This window comes from Nyctibius grandis, chromosome 10 (assembly GCF_013368605.1).
Source record: "Nyctibius grandis isolate bNycGra1 chromosome 10, bNycGra1.pri, whole genome shotgun sequence".
NCBI lineage: Eukaryota > Metazoa > Chordata > Aves > Nyctibiiformes > Nyctibiidae > Nyctibius > Nyctibius grandis.
This window is the reverse complement of record NC_090667.1, coordinates 13,762,323-13,785,044: the sequence shown is the minus strand read 5'-3', so window position 1 is coordinate 13,785,044 and position 22,722 is coordinate 13,762,323. Positions and strand designations below refer to the sequence as shown.

General features: G+C 59.8%; 2 protein-coding genes across 2 annotated transcripts; both read left to right on the top strand.

The window, feature by feature from the left end:
* Positions 1–1,643: 1,643 nt before the first annotated feature.
* LOC137668064 (leukotriene B4 receptor 1-like) lies at positions 1,644–3,865 on the top strand. Its single transcript, XM_068409359.1, has 2 exons — positions 1,644–2,654; positions 3,717–3,865. The coding sequence occupies exons 1-2, from the start codon at positions 1,703–1,705 to the stop codon at positions 3,863–3,865; spliced, it is 1,101 nt and encodes a 366-aa protein (XP_068265460.1). The 5' UTR covers positions 1,644–1,702.
* A 13,386-nt stretch (positions 3,866–17,251) lies between these two features.
* CENPA (centromere protein A) lies at positions 17,252–22,085 on the top strand. The gene is made up of 4 exons (XM_068409358.1): positions 17,252–17,333; positions 18,726–18,817; positions 21,229–21,306; positions 21,951–22,085. The coding sequence occupies exons 1-4, from the start codon at positions 17,252–17,254 to the stop codon at positions 22,083–22,085; spliced, it is 387 nt and encodes a 128-aa protein (XP_068265459.1).
* Positions 22,086–22,722: the final 637 nt, after the last annotated feature.

Sequence of the window (22,722 nt, the reverse complement as noted above, 5' to 3'; positions counted from 1 at the left end):
TAACGATTGGACTCGATGACCTTAAAGGTCCTTTGCAACCAAAACAATTCCATGAATCTATCTGGAGTCTTAGCTGGCTTTGTTTGGGCAACGGCATGATGGGAAATGGGGATTCCATTCAGTGCGGTGGGTTATGGAGGGCCACCGCTGTCACTGGGTCTTCTTCTCATTTGGGGTCACGCCATCATGGGGGGCGGGATCTGCTGGGGGTTGTCCTGATTTTAAGGCCAGGACCCAAAGATTGGGACAGGTGGGTGGAGGGATGGACAGAGGGAAGGAAGAGAAGGTGCATTGGCCATACCACTCGTAGAAGATGACCTTCCCTGTCCCCTCCACACCATCTCAACGTGCTCCCACCACCCCCACAGCCATCTGACAGAGCAACCAGACACCCCCCACTTTCTGGAGGACCTGCTGGAGGGTTTCCCTACCTGGTGGCAATGCCACCGCTCCTGTCATTGCCCCTTCTCAAGGGGACAAATTAAGGTCCAGGTCCCTCCCCCACCACATGTCCCTTCCTCCCCTGTGGTTTTCCTGCCTCCTTCCTCTTGCGTGAGAGTTTCCTCTCTGGGGTTGGGTGGAGGGGAAGTGGCATCTAACGGTGACGGCCACCACCGGTGACAGGGACACCGAGGATCCACCACCAGGTCAGGGGCTCCGGGAAGGGACATGTGAGTCCCTGAGGTACAGGAGGGAAAGCCGTGGGGGGAGAGGTCTTGTGGGTGGGCACCTGAAAGATCTGAGGCAGGGGAGTGACTAGAAGGTCTGGAGGGTGACTGGGAGGTCTGAGGGGCAACTGGAAGGTCTGGGTGGACGACTGGGTTGTCTGGGGGTGGAAACTGGGAGGTCTGAAGAGGTCAAATGGGTGGTGTGGTGGCCCACTGGAAGATCTAGGGGGCAACTGGAAGGTCTGGGTGGATAGCCGGGGGCAACTAGGAGGTTTGGTGGGGTCAAATGGGTGGTGTGGTGGCCCACTGGGAGGTCTGGGAGGAAAACTGAGAGGTTTGATGTGGGCAAATGCATAATGTGGTGGCTCATTGGGAGGTCTGGAAGGCAACTGGAAGGTCTGGGTGGACAACTGGGGGCAACTGGGAGGTTTGATGGGGTCAAAGAGGTGGTGTGGCTGCCCACTGGGAAGTCTGGGTGGTCAAGTGGGATGTCTGGGGGTCAAGTGGGAGGTTTGATGAGGTCAAATGAGTGATGCGGTGGCCCACTGGGAGGTCTCGGGGGGGCAACTGGGAGGCCTGGGAGATGCCAAGATGGAGAGAAAGAGCCGAGAGGGGTAAAGGGGGAAGAGGAGGAGACCTCAGGGAAGGGGAAGAAGGAAGGAAAGGGGGTGGGAGGGATGAGGAGGGGAGGAGGCCTGGGGTGGGGGTGAGATGGGGAGTGGGTGGGAGGGGTGGAGAGATGGAGAGAGGAAGGAGGAAGGGTTGGAGGGATGGATGGAGGGATGGAGGGAAGGAGGAAGGGATGGAGAGATGGAGGGACCAAGAGATGGAGAGTGGGATGAATGGAGGGGTTGAGGGACAGAAAGATGGAGGGAGGGATGGAAGGATGAAGGAAGGGATGGACGGAGAGATGAAGGGAAGGAGGAAGGGCAGGATGGAGGAAGGGATGGAGAGATGGAGGGAGGGACACTTACATTTTCTCCAGAGGATTCTGTGTCCCCCTCTCCCCACAGCCGCTCCCCACCACCACCGCCATGTCCTCGTCCCCCCCCAACTCCACCTCCGTCCCCGTCCCCGGCACGGTGCTGGGGCTGACCCTGCTGTCGATGGCGGTGGCCGTGGGGCTGCCCGGCAATGCCCTCGTCCTCTGGAGCTGCGCCGTCACCCGCCGCCGCAGCGTCCCCGTCCTCCTCATCTTCCACTTGGCCTTGGCCGACGTCATCACCCTCCTCACCGGTCCCGTCTACCTCCGGGCCTTGAGCGTCGGCCAATGGGACATGGGCTTGGTCATCTGCCGAGGATGTAACTACATCTGCGCCGCCGCCATGTACGTCAGCGTCTTCCTCATCGCCCTGTTGGGTCTCCACCGGTGCTTGGCGGTCTCCAGGCCAGTGCCGGCGGCGGTGATGGTGGGTGATCGCGCTGGACGGTTGGCTCACGGAGCAGTGGCGGTGACTTGGTTGGTGGCTTCGGTGTTGGCCGTCCCATCCATCATCTTCCACCACGTGGAGGAGCGGCACTGCCGACGGATGCACAGCGCGGCGGCTTGGTTAGTGCTCCACAACCTTCTGGAGACCATCGTGGGTTGGGCTCTACCGCTGACCACCGTGGCCATCGGATACGGGTTATTGGTCCGTCGGTTACGCCAAACCCGCTTGGCCCGGCGAGGTCGGACCTTCCGGTTGGTGGCTGCTGTGGTGGTGGCCTTCGCCGTCTCATGGGGACCTTATCACCTGGCCAGCTTGTTGGAGGTGGCGCTGGTCCTACGAGGTGGTGGCGGTGGGACTTTGGAGGTGGCGGCTAAAGCCATCCGGCCACCCGCCACCGCCTTGGCCTTCCTCAGCAGCGCCATGAACCCCCTCCTCTACGCGTGCGCCGGGCGGGGCCTGCGCCACGCCGCTGGGGGGTCTCTCCTGCCCCGGCTCCTGGAGGTCTCGGCCACCGCCGGCAGCTCGCGAGGGACCACCACAGCCAAGGGGACCCAGCGCGGGGGGGGGGGGGGGGGGGGGGGGGGGAGGGAGAGGGGGGAAGGGGTGGGGAGGAGGGAGGGACGACGGTGGGGGAAGGGGGGACCATGGTGGGGGAGGAGGAGATGGGGAGGGTGTGATGGAGGGTCTGGGGACAGTGGAGACCCCAACACCAACCCTCCCCCTGTTCATCCGGCCTCTTCTCCAGCCCTTCATGTCTGTCCATCCCACCGTCCCTCCCTTGACCCCTCCATCCCTCCATCTCTCCATCCATCCATCTCTTCATCATACCACCCACATCTCCATCCATCCGTCTGTCCCCCCTCCTCCACCCAACTCTCCATCCCTCTCTCCAACCCTCCCCCCATCTACCCTTCGCATGATGCCTCCATCTCTCCATCCACCCCTCCATCCATCCTACCATCCATCCCTCCATCCCTTCCCCCAACCATCTCTCCATCCATCTCTCCGTCCATGACTCCATCCATCTCTCCATCCATCCATTTCTCCATCCCTCCATCCATCTCTCCATCTATATCTCCATCCATCTCTCCATCCATCTCTCCATTCATCCATTTCTCCATCCCTCCATCCATCTCTCCATCTATATCTCCATCCATCTCTCCATCCATCTCTCCATCCATCTCTCCATCCATCCATTTCTCCATCCCTCCATCCATCTCTCCATCTATATCTCCATCCATCTCTCCATCCATCCCTCCATCCATCTCTCCATCTGTATCTCCATCCATGTCTCCATCCATCTCTCAGACATCCATCTCTCCATCCCCACAGGCAGGGACACCTTCCACCAGACCAGGTTGCTCCAAGCCCCATCCAACCTGACCTTGAACACTGCCAGGGAGAGGGCAGCCACAGCTTCTCTGGACAACCTGGGCCAGTGTCCCACCACCCTCACAGTCAAGAACTTCCTTCCTCATATCTCATCTCAGTCTCCCCTCTTTCGGTTTAAAACTGTCCCCCCTCATCCTGTCACTCCATGCCCTTGGAAAAAGTCCCTGTAGGCCCTTCAGGTACTGGAAGGTACTAGAAGGTCTCCATGTAACCTTCTGTTGTCCAGAGAACGACCTTCTGGTGAAGGGTCTGGAGCCCGAGGAGAAGGGTCTGGAGAACAAGTCCTGTGAGGAGCTGCCCAGGGCAGTGGTGGAGTCCCCATCCCTGGAGGGATTTAAAAGCCGTGTAGATGTGGTGCTGAGGGAAATGGGTTAGGGGTGGCCTTGGCAGTGCTGGGTTAACGGTTGGACTCGATGGTCTTAAAGGTCCTTCCCAACCAAAACGGTTCCGTGATTCTAAGATTGATGGATGATGGAGGATGGATCAATGGTGGGTGGAGGGAGGATGGATGGATGATGGGTTATGGATGGGTGGAAGATGAGTGGAAGGAGGATGGATGGATAATGGATGGATGGATGGATGATGGATGGATGGATGGATGGATGAAGGGTGAAGGGTGGATGGAGGACAGATGATGGTTGGGTGGAGGATGGATGGATGATGGATGATGGATGGAGAATGTGTGGATGGATGATGAAAAGAGGCTGGATGAATGGAGGATGGATGAAGGATGGATGGAAGATGGATGGATGGATGGATGGAGAATGGACAGAGCAGGATGGACAGATTGGGGATGAATGGAGGATGGACAGATAGAGAAGGGATGGAGGATGGATAGAGAATGGACAGAGGACAGCTGGAGGTTGGATGAAGGACAGACATGGAGGATATGTGGAGGGATGGAGGGATGGATGGGTGGGTGGGTGGGTGGGTGGAGATGGCACCTCGAATCCTGGGTGCAGTTTTGGGCCCCTCACAACAAGAAAGACCTTGACGTGCTGGTGCGAGTCCAGAGAAGGGCAATGGGCGTGGTGAAGGGTCTGGAGAACCTCTGGGGTTCCCACGCAGGGGAGGCTCAGGACAAGGTCCCAGGGGGCACCCGGTGCCGAGGAGCATGGGGGAGGGAGAGGGGGGGTGCGAAGGTCCCAGAGGGCAGCCCAAGCATGCTCCTAGTTACTGGGATCATACTGGGAGTGACTGGGACCACGCTGGGGGCAACTGGGATATACTGGGAGTGACTGGGTCCACACTGGGGGCAACTGGGATCAAACTGGGAGTGACTGGTAGTGACTGGGAACACACTTGGGGCAAAAGGGATCATGCTGGGAGTGACTGGGACCATGCTGGGGAAAACTGGGACTACCCTGGGGCCGACTGGGACATACTGGGAGTGACTGAGACCATGCTTGGGGCAAAAGGGATCATACTGGGAGTCACTGGGACCATGCTGGGTGCAACTGGGATGATACTGGGAGTGACTGGGACCACACTTACAGCAACTGGGATCATAATGGGAGGGACTGGGAGTGACTGGGACATACTGGGAGTGACTGAGACCATGCTTGGGGCAAAAGGGATCATACTGGGAGTCACTGGGACCATGCTGGGTGCAACTGGGATATAATGGGAGTGACTGGGACCACACTTGCAGCAACTGGGATCATAATGGGAGGGACCTGGGAGTGACTGGAACCACACTTGGGGCAAAAGGGATCATACTTGGAGTGACTGGAACCAGACTTGGGGCAGCTGGGAACATGGTGGGAGTGACTGGGACCACATTTGGGACAACTGGGAAATACTGGATGTGACTGGGACCACGCTGGGTGCGACTGGGATATACTGGGAGTGACTGGAACCACACTTGGAGCAAGGGGGGATATACTGGCAGTGACTGAGATATGCTGGGGGCAATTGGGATCATACTGAGAGGGACTGGGACCATGCTGGGGGCAACTGGGATCATACTGGGAGTGATTGGGACCACATTTGAGGCAACCTGTGATCATACTGGGAGTCACTGGGATCAAATTTAGGGCGACGGGGATCATACTGGGAGAGATTGGGACCATGATGGGGGCAACTGAGATATATTGTGAGTGACTGGGACCATGCTGGGGGCAACTGGGATATACTGAGAGACACTGGGAACATGCTGGATAATACTGGGGTATACTGGGAGTGACTGGGAACACACTTGGGGCAACTGGAATATACTGGGAGTGACTGGGAATGACTGGGACCACGCTAGGTGCAAATGGGATAATACTGGGAGTGACTGCGACCATGCTTGGGGCAACGCGGAACATACTGGGAGCAACTGGGACCACGCAGGGGCCGACCGGAACATACTGGGAGTGACTGGGACCACACTTGCGGCAAGTGGGAACACACTGGGAGTCAATGGGCCCACACTTCAGGCAACTGGGATATACTGGGAGTGACTGGGAACACGCTGGGGGCAACTGGTATATACTGGGAGTGACTGGGACCACACTGGGGGCAACAGGGATCATACTGGGAATGACTGGGACCACACTTGATGCAACTGGGAACATACTGGGAGTGACTAGGACCATGCTGGGGGCACCTGGGATATACTGGGAGTCACTGGGACCACATTTGGGGCAACTGGGATATACTGGGGGCGACTGCGAAAATGCTGGGGGCTGCTGGGATCGTACTGAGAGGAACTGGGACCATGTTGGGGGCATCTGGGATCATACTGGGAATCACTGGGACCACACTAGATCATACTGGGATATACTGTGAGTGACTAGGAATGACTGGGACCATGCTGGGGGCAACTGGAATATACTAGGAGTGATTTGGACCACAATTGGGGCAACTGGGATCATACTGGGAGGGACTGGGACCATGCTGGGTGCAACAGGGATGATATTGGGAGTGACTGGGACCACACACGGGGCAACTGGGATATAATGGGAGTGACTGGGACCATGCTTGGGCAACTGGGATCATACCGACAGTGACTGGGACCAAACTTGAGGCAACTGGGATATACTACGTGTGACTGGCACCACACTTGTGGCAACTGAATCATACTGGGGGTGACTGGGACGACACTCGGGTAAACTGGGATATACTGGGAGTGACTAGGACCATGCTTCGGGCTACAGGGATCATACTGGGAGTGACTTGGACCATGCTGGGGGCACCTGGGATATACTGGGAGTCACTGGGACCACATTAGGGGGAACTGGGATATATTGGGAGTGACAGGGACCATGCTTGGGGGTACTGGGATCATTGAGAGTGACTGGGACCACTCTTGTGGCAAGAGGGAAGATACAGGGAGTGACTGGGACCATGCTTGGGGCAACAGGGATCATACTGGGAGTGACTGGGACCATTCTGGGGACAACTGGGATATACTGGGAGTGACTGGAACCACACTGGGGGCAACAGGGATCATATCTGGAGTGACTGTGAGTGACTGGGACCACACTTGGGGCATCTGGGATCATACTGGGAGTGACTGGGAGTGATGGGACCACAGTAGGGGCAAGTGGGATCATACTGGGAGTGACTGGAACATGACTTGTGGCAAGTGGGAACATACTGGGAGTGATTGGGACCACACTTGGGGCAACTGGGATCATACTGGGAGTGACTGGGACCATGCTTGGGCCTACTTGGATCATACTGGGAGTGACTGGGACCATGCTTGGGTCAACTGGGACATAGTGGGAGTGACTGGGACCATGCTTGGGCCTACTTGGATCATACTGGGAGTGACTGGGAGGGACTGGGACCACACTTGGGGCATCTGGGGTCATACTGGGAGTGACTGGGACCACAACTGTGGCAAGCGGTAACATACTGGGAGTAAATGGCACCACACTCGGGGCAACTGTGGTCATACTGGGAGTGACTGGGAGTGACTGGGAACACAATTGGGGCAACTGGGATCATACTGGGAGGGACTGGGACCATGCTGGGTACAACAGGGATCATACTGGGAGGGACTGGGACCATGCTGGGGGCAACTGGGATATACTGGGAGTGACTGGGACCACACTTGGGGCAACTGGGATCATACTGGGAGTGACTAGGACCACACTTGTGGCCAGCGGGAATATACTGGGAGTGACTGGGACCATGCTTGGGGCAACTGGGATCATACTGGGACTCACTGGGACCACACTCGGGGCAAATGGGATATACTGGGAGTGACTGGGACCATGCTTGGGCCTACTGGGATCATAATGGGAGTGTCTGGGACCATGCTTGGGGCATCTGGGTATCATACTGGGAGTGACTGGGAGTGACTGGGACCACAATTGGGGCAACTGGGTTCATACTGGGAGGGACTGGGACCATGCTGAGTGCAACAGGGATCATACTGGGAGTGACTGGGAGGGACTGGGACCACACTTGGGGCATCTGGGGTCATACTGGGAGTGACTGGGACCACAATTGTGGCAAGCGGTAACATACTGGGAGTGACTGGGACCATGCTTGTGGCAACTGGGATCATGCTGGGAGTGACTGGCACCACACTCGGGGCAACTGGGATCATACTGGGAATGACTGGGAGTGACTGGGAACGCACTTGGGGCAACTAGGATAATACTGGGAGGGACTGGGACCATGCTGGGTACAACAGGGATCATACTGGGAGTGACTGGTACCATGCTGGGGGCAACTGGGATATACTGGGAGTGACTGGGACCACACTTGGGACAACTGGGATCATACTGGGAGTCACTGGGAGCATGCTGGGGTAACTGGGAACATACTAGGAACAACTGGGACCATGCTTGGGGCCTACTGGGATCATACTGGGAGTGACTGGGACCATGCTGGGTGCAACAGGGATCATACTGGGAACAACTGGGAGCATACTGGGGCCGACTGGGACATACTTGGAGCGACTGGGACCACACTTGAGACAAGTGGGATATACTGGGGGAAACTGGGACCATGCTTGGGGCATCTGGCTATCATACTGGGAGTGACTGGGAGTGACTGGGACCACAATTGGGGCAACTGGAATCATACTGGGAGTGACTGGAACCACGCTGATTGCAACTGGGCTCATACTCGGAGTGACTGGGACCACGCTTGGGGCAACTGGAATCATACCGAGAGTGACAGGGACCACACTCGGGGCAACTGGGATCATACTGGGAGTGACTGGGAGTGACTGGGAACGCACTTAGGGCAACTGGGATCATACTGGGAGGGACTGGGACCATGCTGGGTACAACAAGGATCATACTGGGAGTGACTGGTACCATGCTGGGTACAACAAGGATCATACTGGGAGTGACTGGTACCATGCTGGGGGCAACTGGTATATACTGGGAGTGTCTGGGACCATCCTTGGGTCATCTGGGATCATACTGGGAGTGAGTGGAAGTGACTGGGACCACACTTGGGGCAACTGGGGTCATACTGGGAGTGACTGGGAATGATTTGGACCACACTTGAGGCAACTGGGATCATACTGGGAGTGACTGGGACCACGCTTGGAATATCTGGGATCATACTGGGAGGGACTGCGACCACGCTGGGGGCAACTGGGATATACTGGGAGTGACTGGGACCACACTTGGGTCAACTGGGATCATACTGGGAGTCACTGGGAGCATGCTGGGGTAACTGGGAACATACTAGGAACAACTGGGACCATGCTTGGGCCTACTGGGATCATACTGGGACTGTCTGGGACCATGCTTGGGGCATCTGGGATCATACTGGGAGTGACTGGGACTATGCTGGGTGCAACAGGGATCATACTGGGAGTGACTGGGACCATGCGTGTGGCAACTGGGATGATACTGGGAGTGACTGGGACGACACTCAGGGCAACTGGGATATACTGGGAGTGACTGGGACCACTCTTGAGGCAACTGGGATATACTGGGTGTGACTGGGACCACACTTGGGGCATCTGGGATCATACTGGTATATACTGGGACCACACTTGGGCCAACTGGGGTCATACTGTGAGTGACTACGAATGACTGGGACCACGCTGGGGGCAACTGGAATGTACTTGGAGTGATTTGGACCACAATTGGGGCAACTGGGATTATACTGGGAGGGACTGGGACCATGCTGGGTGCAACAGGGATGATATTGGGAGTGACTGGGACCACACACGGGGCAACTGGGATATAATGGGAGTGACTGGGACCATGCTTGGGCAACTGGGATCATACCGAGAGTGACTGGGACCAAATTTGAGGCAACTGGGATATACTAGGTGTGACTGGGACCACACTTGGGGCATCTGGGATCATACTGGGAGGGACTGGGACCATGTTGGGGGCAACTAGGATATACTGGGAGTGACTGGAACCACATTTGGGGCAACTGGGATCATACTGGGAGTGACTGGAACCACACTTGGGGCATCTGGGATCATACTGGGAGTGACTGGGAGTGACTGGGAGCGCGCTGGTTGCTACTGAGCTCATACTGGGAGAGACTGGCACCACACTTGTGGCAACTGCGTCATACTGCGGGTGACTGGGACGACACTCGGGAAAACTGGGATATACTGGGAGTGACTAGGACCATGCTTCGGGCTACAGGGATCATACTAGGAGTGACTTGGACCATGCTGTGGGCACCTGGGATATACTGGGAATCACTGGGACCACATTTGGGGGAACTGGGATATACTGGGAGTGACTGGGACCATGCTTGGGGACAACTGGTATATACTGGGAGTGACTGGAACCACACTTGGGGCAACTGGGATCATACATGGAGTGACTGTGAGTGACTGGGACCACACTTGGGGCATCTGGGATCATACTGGGAGTGACTGGGAGTGATGGGACCACAGTAGGGGCAAGTGGGATCATACTGGGAGTGACTGGGAGTGACCAGGACCACACTTGGGGCAACTGGGATCATACTGGGAGTGACTGGAACCAGACTTGTGGCAAGTGGGAACATACTGGGAGTGATTGGGACCACACTTGGGGCAACTGGGATCATGCTGGGAGTGACTGGGACCATGCTTGGGCCTACTTGGATCATACTGGGAGTGACTGGGAGGGACTGGGACCACACTTGGGGCATCTGGGGTCATACTGGGAGTGACTGGGACCACAACTGTGGCAAGCGGTAACATACTGGGAGTAAATGGCACCACACTCGGGGCAACTGTGGTCATACTGGGAGTGACTGGGAGTGACTGGGAACACAATTGGGGCAACTGGGATCATACTGGGAGGGACTGGGACCATGCTGGGTACAACAGGGATCATACTGGGAGGGACTGGGACCATGCTGGGGGCAACTGGGATATACTGGGAGTGACTGGGACCACACTTGGGGCAACTGGGATCATACTGGGAGTGACTAGGACCACACTTGTGGCCAGCGGGAATATACTGGGAGTGACTGGGACCATGCTTGGGGCAACTGGGATCATACTGGGACTCACTGGGACCACACTCGGGGCAAATGGGATATACTGGGAGTGACTGGGACCATGCTTGGGCCTACTGGGATCATAATGGGAGTGTCTGGGACCATGCTTGGGGCATCTGGGTATCATACTGGGAGTGACTGGGAGTGACTGGGACCACAATTGGGGCAACTGGGTTCATACTGGGAGGGACTGGGACCATGCTGAGTGCAACAGGGATCATACTGGGAGTGACTGGGAGGGACTGGGACCACACTTGGGGCATCTGGGGTCATACTGGGAGTGACTGGGACCACAATTGTGGCAAGCGGTAACATACTGGGAGTGACTGGGACCATGCTTGTGGCAACTGGGATCATGCTGGGAGTGACTGGCACCACACTCGGGGCAACTGGGATCATACTGGGAGTGACTGGGAGTGACTGGGAACGCACTTGGGGCAACTGGGATAATACTGGGAGGGACTGGGACCATGCTGGGTACAACAGGGATCATACTGGGAGTGACTGGTACCATGCTGGGGGCAACTGGGATATACTGGGAGTGACTGGGACCACACTTGGGACAACTGGGATCATACTGGGAGTCACTGGGAGCATGCTGGGGTAACTGGGAACATACTAGGAACAACTGGGACCATGCTTGGGGCCTACTGGGATCATACTGGGAGTGACTGGGACCATGCTGGGTGCAACAGGGATCATACTGGGAACAACTGGGAGCATACTGGGGCCGACTGGGACATACTTGGAGCGACTGGGACCACACTTGAGACAAGTGGGATATACTGGGGGAAACTGGGACCATGCTTGGGGCATCTGGCTATCATACTGGGAGTGACTGGGAGTGACTGGGACCACAATTGGGGCAACTGGAATCATACTGGGAGTGACTGGAACAACGCTGATTGCAACTGGGCTCATACTCGGAGTGACTGGGACCACGCTTGGGGCAACTGGAATCATACTGGGAGTGACTGGGACCATTCTTGGGCCTATGGGATCTTTGGGAGTGACTGGGACCACTCTTGTGGCAAGTGGGAACATGCTGGGAGTGACTGGGACCACGCTTGGGGCAACTGGAATCATACTGGGAGTGACTGGGACCACACTCGGGACAACTGGTATATACTGGGAGTGTCTGGGACCATCCTTGGGGCATCTGGGATCATACATGGAGTGACTGGGAGTGACTGGGACCACACTTGGGGCAACTGGGGTCATACATGGAGTGACTGGGAGTGACTGGGACCACACTTGGGGCACCTGGGATCATACTGGGAGTGTCTGGAACCACACTTGGAACATCTGGGATCATACTGGGAGGGACTGGGACCATGTTGGGGGAAACTGGGATATACTGGGAGTGACTGGGACCACACTTGGGGCAACTGGGATCATACTGGGAGTGACTGGAACCACGCTGATTGCAACTGGGCTCATACTCGGAGTAATTGGGACCACGCTTGGGGCAACTGGAATCGTACTGGGAGTGACTGGGACCACACTTGTGGCCAGCGGGAACATACTGGGAGGGACTGGGACCATGCTTGGGGTAACTGAGATCATACTGGGAGTCACTGGGAACATGCTGGATAATACTGGGGTATACTGGGAGTGACTGGGAACACACTTGGGGCAACTGGAATATACTGGGACTGACTGCGAATGACTGGGACGATGCTAGGTGCAAATGGGATCATACTGGGAGTGACTGCGACCATGCTTGGGGCAACGCGGAACATACTGGGAGCAACTGGGACCACGCAGGGGCCGACCGGAACATACTGGGAGAGACTGGGACCACACTTGCAGCAAGTGGGAACACACTTGGAGTCAATGGGCCCACACTTCAGGCAACTGGGATATACTGGGAGTGACTGGGACCACGCTGGGGGCAACTGGTATATACTGGGAGTGACTGGGACCAAACGTGGGGAAACTGGGATACACTGGGGGCGACTGGGACCATGCTTGGGGCAACTGGGATCATACTGGGACTCACTGGGACCACACTCGGGGCAAATGGGATATACTGGGAGTGACTGGGACCATGCTTGGGCCTACTGGGATCATAATGGGAGTGTCTGGGACCATGCTTGGGGCATCTGGGTATCATACTGGGAGTGACTGGGAGTGACTGGGACCACAATTGGGGCAACTGGGTTCATACTGGGAGGGACTGGGACCATGCTGAGTGCAACAGGGATCATACTGGGAGTGACTGGGACCATGCTTGGGGCAACTGGGATATACTGGGAGTGACTGGGACCACACTTGGGGTAACTGGGATCATGCTGGGAGTCACTGGGAGCATGCTGGGGCAACAGGGAACATACTGGGAACAACTGGGAGCATACTGGGGTCGACTGGGACATACTGGGAGCGACTGGGACCACACTTGAGACAAGTGGGATATACTGGGGGAAACTGGGACCATGCTTGGGGCATCTGGCTATCATACTGGGAGTGACTGGGACCACAATTGGGGCACCTGCAATCATACTGGGAGTGACTGGAACCACGCTGATTGCAACTGGGCTCATACTCGGAGTGACTGGGACCACGCTTGGGGCAACTGGAATCATACCGAGAGTGACTGGGACCACACTCGGGACAACTGGTATATACTGGGAGTGTCTGGGACCATCCTTGGGGCATCTGGGATCATACTGGGAGTGACTGGGACCACGCTTGGAACATCTGGGATCATACTGGGAGGGACTGGGACCATGTTGGAGGCAACTAGGATATAGTGGGAGTGACTGGGACCACACTTGGGGCAACTGGGATCATACTGGGAGTGACTGGAACCAAATTTGGGCAACTGGGATCATACTGGGAGTGACTGGGACCACGCCGATTGCAACTGGGCTCATACTCGGAGTGACTGGGACCATGCTTGAGGCAACTGGGATCATACTGGGACTCACTGGGACCACACTCAGGGCAAATGGGATATACTGGGAGTGTCTGGGACCATGCTTGGGGCATCTGGGTATCATACTGGGAGTGACTGGGAGTGACTGGGACCACAATTGGGGCATCTGGGTTCATACTGGGAGGGACTGGGACCATGCTGAGTGCAACAGGGATCATACTGGGAGTGACTGGGACCCTGCTTGGGGCAACTGGGACATACTAGGAGCCACTGGGACCACACTTGAGACAACTGGGATATACTGGGGGAAACTGGGACCATGCTTGAGTCAACTGGGATATAGTGGGAGTGACTGGGACCACACTTCGGGCAACTGGGATCATACTGGGAGTGACTGGGACCATCCTTGGGGCAACTGGTATCTTACTGGGAGTGACTGAGAGGGACTGGGACCACACTTGGGGCATCTGGGGTCATACTGGGAGTGACTGGGACCACACTTGTTGCAAGCGGTAACATACTGGGAGTGACTGGGACCATGCTTGGGACAACTGGGATCATACTTGGAGTCACTGGGACCACACTCGGGGCAAATTGGATATACTGGGAGTGATTGGGACCATGCTTGGGCCTACTGGAATCATACTGGCAGTGACTGGGACCATGCTTGGGCCTACTGGGATCATACTGGGAGTGTCTGGGACCATGCTTGGGGCATCTGGGATCATACTGGGAGTGACTGGGACCATGTGTGTGGCAACTGGGATGATACTGGGAGTGACTGGGACGACACTCAGGGCAACTGGGATATACTGGGTGTGACTGGGACCATGCTTGGGCCTAATGGAATCATATTGGCAGTGACTGGGACCATGCTTGGGCCTATTGGGATCATACTGGGAGTGTCTGGGACCATGCTTGGGGCATCTGGGATCATACTGGGAGTGACTGGGACCACGTTGATTGCAACTGGGCTCATACTGGGAGTGACTGGGACCATGCGTGTGGCAACTGGGATCATACTGGGAGTGACTGGGACGACACTCAGGGCAACTGGGATATACTGGGAGTGACTGGGACCATGCTTGGGCCAACTGGGGTCATATTGGGAGTGACTGGGATTGACTGGAACCACACTTGGGGCAACTGGAATCATAGTGGGAGTGACTGGAACCACACTTGGGGCATCTGGGATCATACTGGGAGTGACTGGGAGTGACTGGGACCACGCTGATTACAACTGGGCTCATACTCGGAGTGACTGGGACCACGCTTGTGGCAACTGGAATCATACTGGGAGTGACTGGGACCATGCTTGGGCCTACTGGGATCTTTGGGAGTGACTGGACCACTCTTGTGGCAAGTGGGAACATACTGGGAGTGACTGGGAACGCACTTGGGGCAACTGGAATCATACTGGGTGTGACTGTGACCATGTTGGGGGCAACTGGTATATACTGGGAGTGTCTGTGGCCTTGCTTGGGGCATCTGGGATCATACTGGGAGTGACTGTGAGTGACTGGGACCACACTTGGGGCAACTGGGATCATACTGGGAGTGATTTGGACCACACTTGTGGCAAGCGGGAACATACTGGGCGTGACTGGGACCATGCTTGGTGCAACTGGGATCATACTGGGAGTCACTGGGAACACACTCGGGGCAACTGGGATATACTGGGTGTGACTGGGACCATGCTTGGGCCTACTCGGATCATACTGGGAGTCAATGGGAGTGACTGGGACCACAAATGGGGCAACTGGGATCATACTGGGAAGGACTGGGACCATGCTAGGTGCAACAGGGATCCTACTGGGAGTTACTGGGACCATGCTGGGTGCAACTGGGACCATGGTGGGAGTCACTGGGAGCATGCTGGAGCAACTGGGAACATACTGGGAACAACTGGGAGCATACTGGGGGAGACTGGGATATACTGGGAGCGACTGGGACCACACTTGAGACAACTGGGATATACTGGGAGAAACTGGGACCATGCTTGTGTCAACTGGGATATAGTGGGAGTGACTGGGACTACACTTCGGGCAACTGGGATCATACTGGGAGTGACTGGGACCACAGTTGGGGCAACTGGGATCATACTGGGAGTGACTGGGACCATGCTTGGGGCAACTGGGATAATACTAGGAGTCACTGGGACCGCACTCGGGGCAACTGGAATATACTGGGAGTGACTGGGACCACACTTGGGGCATCTGGGATGATACTGGGAGTGACTGGGAGTGACTGGAACCACACTTGGGGCAACTGGTGTCATACTGGGAGTGACTGGAACCAAACTTGGGGCATCTGGGATCATACTGGGAGTGAGTGGGAGTGACTGGGACCACGCTGGTTGCATCTGGGGTCATACTGGGAGTGACTGGGACCACGCTGATTGCAACTGGGCTCATACTCGGAGTGACTGGGACCACTCTTGTGGCAAGTGGAAACATACTGGGAGTGACTGGGACCATGCTTGGGGCAACTGAGATATACTGGGAGTGACTGGGACCATGCTTGTGGGAGCTGGGATCATACTGGGAGTGACTGTGTTCACAATTGATGCAACTGGGATCATACTGGGAAGCAGTGGGAGCATGCGTGGGGCAACTGGCACCATAGTGGCCACGACTGGGATATACTGGGAGACAGTAGGATCATGATGGAGGCATTTGGGGTCATATTGAGAGTGACCCTGAGCACGCTGGCAGGGCTTGTTATAGTGTGGTGCTGATTCAAAGCACTCTGCAGGTAACCGGGCCTCTCCAGACTCTTCAGCGCTCGTACTGGAGGTGTTTCTGAGCCACTGTCACCCCAGTGGGGCAACTGGGATTTACTGGTAGTGACTGGGATCATACAGGGAACCTCTGTCATTCTAGTGGGAGTAACTGGGGCCGCGCCCTGGTCCCCCGCCCCCCCAATAAACGCTGAGCTCCGCGCCCGGACTCCCGGATCTCCCGTGAGGCCCCGGGTCTGGGGAGGAGTCATGCAAAGTTACCCTAATGAGCCCTTCGGCACCCCCTCCTCCCCCTCCCTTCTCCGCGGCCTCCGCGGCACCATCGAGACGAGACCTCCGGCTGCGCAGAGCGGCCGAGGCGGCCCCTATTGGCCAGGGGGCGGGTTCCTATTGGCAGGAGCGAGCTCCGATTGGTCGGAGAGTGCTGCGGCGGGCAACAGTGACGTCACGTGGAGCTCGGCGGCGGCGGCGGGAGGTTTGAATGCGAGTGGCGGCGGCGGTGGCGCGTTGGGGGGTCTGCGCGTGACGTCACGGCGCATGGGTGACGTCACGGCGTGTGCGGGGGTGTGACGTCACGGTGGGGGGATGACCCCATGGGGGAGTGGGGGGGGGCACCCGGACTCCTGGGGCCCCCCTGACCCACCCTCCCCCCCCCATCTCCAGGCCCCCCCCGTGACGGCTCGGCTTTTGACCCCGACCCCGACCCCCGAGTGGGCGGGGCCTCGCCATGCCCCGCCGCAAGCCCCCCGCCCCCCGGCGCCGCCGCCCCCCTTCGCCCCCTCCGGCCCCCCCGCCCCGGCGGCCTCGGCGTGAGTTGGGGGGGACACGCACCTTATGGACCCTATAGACCCCCTCTGACCCCACCCAACCCCTAAAGACCCCCCTCACCCTATAGACCCCCCCTGACCCCACCCAACCCCTATAGATCCCCCTTGGATCCTAAAGACCCTCCCTACCCCCCCCCAGACCCTATAGACCCTTCCCTGACCACCCCTGACCCTATAGATCCCCACCAGACTCTATAGACGTTGCTCTGACCCCCCTGACTCTATAGACTCCCCTGGACCCTATAGACTCTTCCCTATCCCCCCTCTTTGACTCTATAGACCCGCCCTGGACCCTGTAGACCCTTCCCTGATCCTCCCCCCCGGCCCCTATAGATCCTCCCTGAAACCCACAGATCCTTCCCTGACCGCCCCCCCCCCCACACCCTATAGACCCCATCTGGGCCCTATAGTCCCTTCTCTGCTCCCCCCAACCCCTATAGACTCACCCTGGAACCTATAGAACCTTCTCTGCCCCCTCCCTGCCCTATAGACCCTTCCCTGATCCCTCAGCCCTATAGACCCTCCCTGGACCCTATAGATTTCTCACTCCCCCTGACCCCATTGATCCCCTCAGACCCTGTAGACCCCTCCCTTCTCTCCCCCAGGCCCTATAGATCCCCCCTGCCATAAATCCCCTGTCCTATAGACCCCACTGGGCCCTATAGATCCCTTCTACACCCTATGGATCCGTCCCTACTCCTCTGCCTCCTATAGACACCCCCCCAGACCCTATAGATTTCTCCCTCCCCTTGACCCTCCCGATCGCCCTAGATCCTATAGATCCATCCCTTCGCCCCCCCCCAGCCCCTATAGATTCCCCCAGACCCCCTGGATCCCACCTCCCCCCCTGCCCCTATAGATCCCCCCTCCCCCTTCCCCTGGGCCCTATAGATCACTCCTAGAACCTATAGATCCCCCCCGGGCCCTATAGATCCCCCCCTCCCCCTGCCCCTATAAATCCTCCTTTGGACCCTATAGACCCCCCCCGGGCCCTTATAGACCCCCCTGAGCCCTACAGAGCCTGGCCCCGCCCCCTGCCCAGACCCTATAGATTCCCCCCATGTCCCCCATGTCCCCCCACGTCCCCCATATCCCCCACGTCCCCCCCATGTCCCCCCCGTGTCCCAATGTCCCCCCATGTCCCAATGTCCCCCCCATGTCCCCCCTGTCCCCATGTCCCCCCATGTCCCCCCCACATCCCCCCTGTCCCCATATCCCCCATGTCCCCATGTCCCCCCCCATCCCCCACATCCTCCACGTCCCCCGATGTCCCCATGTCCCCCCCATATCCCCCACATCCCCCCATGTCCCCCCACCCCCTCCATGTCCCCCCCGTCCCCATGTCCCCCCCATGTCCCCCCCTGTCCCCCCCAGGTGCCCGCCCCGGCCGTCGCGCCCTCCAGGAGATCCGCCGCTACCAGAGCAGCACCCGCCTGCTCCTGCGCCTCGCCCCCTTCGCCCGCCTGGTGCGTGACCCCAAACCCCCCCGGGGACCCCAAAACCCCCCCGGGACCCCAAAACACCCGCCAAGGACCCCAAACCCCCCTTGGGGACCCCAAACCCCCCCCCGGGGACCCCAAAACACCCCCCAGGGATCCAAAACCCCCCCGGAGACCCCAAACTGCCACCCAGGGACCCCAAGCCCCCCACAGGAACCGCAAAACACCCCCGGGGACCCCAAAACACCCCCCGGGGACCCTGTCCCCTCCCCGGGGACCCCAAAACCCCCCCAGGAATCCCAGAACCCCCCCGGGGATCCCAAACCCCCCCCAGGAACCCCAAAACCCCCCCCCGGGACCCCTCAAACCCCCTCGGGGACCCCCAAGACCCCCCAAATCCCCCTTGGGGCCACCCCAAATCCCCCTGAGACCCCTAAAATCCACCCCTGGGCCCCCCCAACTTCCCCCTGGACCCCCCCAACCACCTGGGACCCCCCTGGGATCCCCCCAGACACCCCCGGGACCCCCCATCATCCACCCAGGGACGCCAAAATACCCCCGGGGACCCCAAACCCCCCTGACACCCCCAGGACCCCCCAAGCTTCCCCCCAGTGCCCCCCAGCCCTGTCCCCCGTCCTTGTCCCCCCACCCCATGACGCAGGTCCCCTCCCCCTGTCCTTGTCCCCTCCCCCACGGTGACGCGATGGCCTTGTCCCCCCCCTCTGTGTCCTTGTGTCTCCCCCCCCAATAGGGGCCCTCCGGGACGGGGTGTCCCCTCCGCCCCTCCCCCAGCGGGGACACTGTCCCCCCGTGTCCCCACAGCCAGGGTGGCCCTCGCCTGGGGGGTGGCATGTCCCTGGGGGTCCCCAGGGTGTCCCCGGGGTGGTGTCCCCATGTCCCCATCCCCAAGGTGTCCCCAGGGTGGTGTCCCCATGGTGTCCCATGCCCGGGGTGTCCCCATGATGTCCCCAGGGTGGTGTCCCTAACCCCAAGGTGTCCCCAACCCCAAGGTGTCCCCAGGGTGGTGTCCCCAAGGTGTCCCCATGCCCAAGATGTCCTCAGGGTGGTGTCCCCAACCCCAGGGTGTCCCCAGGGTGGTGTCCCCAAGGTGTCCCCAACCCCAAGGTGTCCCCAGAGAGGTGTCCCCAACGTGTCCCCATGCCCAAGATGTCCCCAGGGTGGTGTCCCCAACCCTAGGGTGTCCCCAGAGAGGTGCCCCCAAGGTGTCCCCATCCCCAGGGTGTCCCCAGGGTGGTGTCCCCAAGGTGTCCCCATGCCCAGGGTGTCCCTTGCCCTGGGGTAGATTGTCCCCAGGGTGACACCCAGCATGTCCCTATGCCCAGGGTGTCCCCATGGTGGCAGTGTCCTCATGTCCCCATCCCCACGGTGTTCTCAGGGTGGTGTCCCCGTGGTGTCCCCATGCCCGGGGTGTCCCCAGGGTGGTGTCCCCAAGGTGTCCCCATCCCCAGGGTGTCCCCAGAGAGGTGCCCCCATGGTGTCCCCAACCCCGAGGTGTCCCCAGGGTGGTGTCCCCAAGGTGTCCCCATCCCCAGGGTGTCCCCAGAGAGGTGCCCCCATGGTGTCCCCAACCCCGAGGTGTCCCCAGGGTGGTGTCCCCAAGGTGTATCCATCCCCAAGATGTCCCCAGGGTGGTGTCCCCAGCCCCAGGATGTCCCCAGAGAGATGTCCCCAAGGTGTCCCCAACCCCAAGGTGTCCCCAGGGTGACACCCAGCATGTCCCCATGCCCAGGGTGTCCCCATGGTGGCAGTGTCCCCATGTCCCCATCCCCAACGTGTCCCCAGGGTGGTGTCCCCAAGGTGTCCCCATCCCCAGGGTGTCCCCAGGGTGGTGTCCCCAAGGTGTCCCCAAGGTGTCCCCATGCCCATGATGTCCCCAGGGTGGTGTCCCCATGGTGTCCCGTGCCTGGGGTGTCCCCATGATGTCCCCAGGGTGGTGTCCCCAGGGTGGTGTCCCCAACCCCAGGGTGTCCCCAGGGTGGTGTCCCCAAGGTGTCCCCATCCCCAGGGTGTCCCCAGGGTGGTGTCCCCAACCCCAGGGTGTCCCCAGGGTGGTGTCCCCAAGGTGTCCCCATCCCCAGGGTGTCCCCAGGGTGGTGTCCCCAACCCCAGGGTGCCCCCCCCGGGTGTCCCCAAGGTGTCCCCAACCCCAAGGTGTCTCCAGGTTGGTGTCCCCAAGATGCCCCCATCCCCAGGGTGTCCCTTGCCCTGGGGTAGATTGTTCCCAGGGTGACACCCAGCATGTCCCTATGCCCAGGGTGTCCCCATGGTGGCAGTGTCCCCATGTCCCCATCCCCAAGGTGTTCTCAGGGTGGTGTCCCCATGGTGTCCCCATGCCCGGGGTGTCCCCAGGGTGGTGTCCCCAGGGTGCCCCCCCCACGTGTCCCCCTCGTGTCACCCGGGTGTCCCCGTGTCCCCAGGTGCGGGAGATCTGCCTCGTCTTCACGCGGGGGGTGGACTATCGGTGGCAGAGCATGGCCTTGATGGCCCTGCAGGAGGTGGGTGCGGGGGGGGGGGGCTATGGGTGCTGGGGGGCCCATGGGTGCTAGGAGGGCCTGGGGGTGCTGCGTGGGGCTATGGGTGCTAGGGGGGTGTTATGAGTGCTGGGGGGGCCCGTGGGTGCTGGGGGGGGCTGTGGGTGCTGGGGGGGACTATGGGTGCTGGGAGGGGCCTCGGGGTGCTGGGGGGGGCTATAGGTGCTGGGGGGGCCAATGGGTGCTGGGGGGGGTTATGGGTGCTGGGGGGGGCTGTGGGTGCTGGGGGGAGGCTATAGGTGCTGGGGGACCCAATGGGTGCTGGGGGGGCCTGTGGGTGCTGGAGGAGGTTATGGGTGCTGGGGGGGGGTTATGGGTGCTAGGGGGGGGCTATAGGTGCTGGGGGGGGCTATAGGTGCTGGGGGGGGCCTGGGGGTGCTGGGGGGAGCTGTGGGTGCTGGGAGACAGCTATAGGTGCTGGGGGGGCTATGGGTGCTGGGGGGGGTGTCTGGGGTTATGGGGGGGAGGTTTGGGGTGCTACTTTGGGGTGTTTGGGTGCCCCCTGCCCCCCGGGGGTGCCTTTGGGAGCCCCCTGGGTGGGTTTGGGGGGGTCCCTGCCTTTCCCCCCTCCCCGGGGTGGGTGCTGAGTTCCGGGTCCCCCCCCGCAGGCGGCCGAGGCGTTCACGGTGCGGCTGCTGGAGGACGCGTACCTGTGCACCCTGCACGCCCGCCGCGTCACCCTCTACCCCCGCGACCTGCAGCTGGCGCGGCGCCTGCGGGGGCTCGAGGGGGGGGGCGCCTAAAGGGGACTCCCCCCCCACCCTGGGGACCCCCACTGGGACCCACACCCTCATGGGAACCCCCCCCCAGAGCCCCCTGGGACACCCCACCTTGAGACCCCCACCCTGGGGACCCCCCTAGAGCCCCCCTGGACACCCACCCTCATGGGGACCCTCCCCGGACCCCCCCACCCTGAGATCCCCACCCTGGGACCCCCCCACGGACCCCCACCCTCATGGGAACCCCACCCTGAGACCCCCACCCTCATGAGGACCCCCCCCGGAACCCCCACCCTCATGGGGACCCCCCCCAAGACCCCCACCCTAATGCGAACCTCCCCCAGAGCCCCCTGGGACCCCCCACCCTCATGGGGACCCCACCTGGACTCCCCCCGGGACACTCCACCTTGAGACCCCCACCCTGGGACCCCCCCCGCGGGACCCCCACCCTGGGACCCCCCCGCGGGACCCCCACCCTCATGGGGACCCCCCCATGGGACTCCCACCCTGAGACACCCCCTATGACCCCCCCCAGGAACCCCCACCCTGGGACCCTCCCATGGGACCCTCACCCTAATGGGGACCCCCTGGGACCCCCCCCCTTGAGACCCCACCTCCCCAGGGACCACCCCCCCATGGGGACCCCAATAAATGTTTGTTA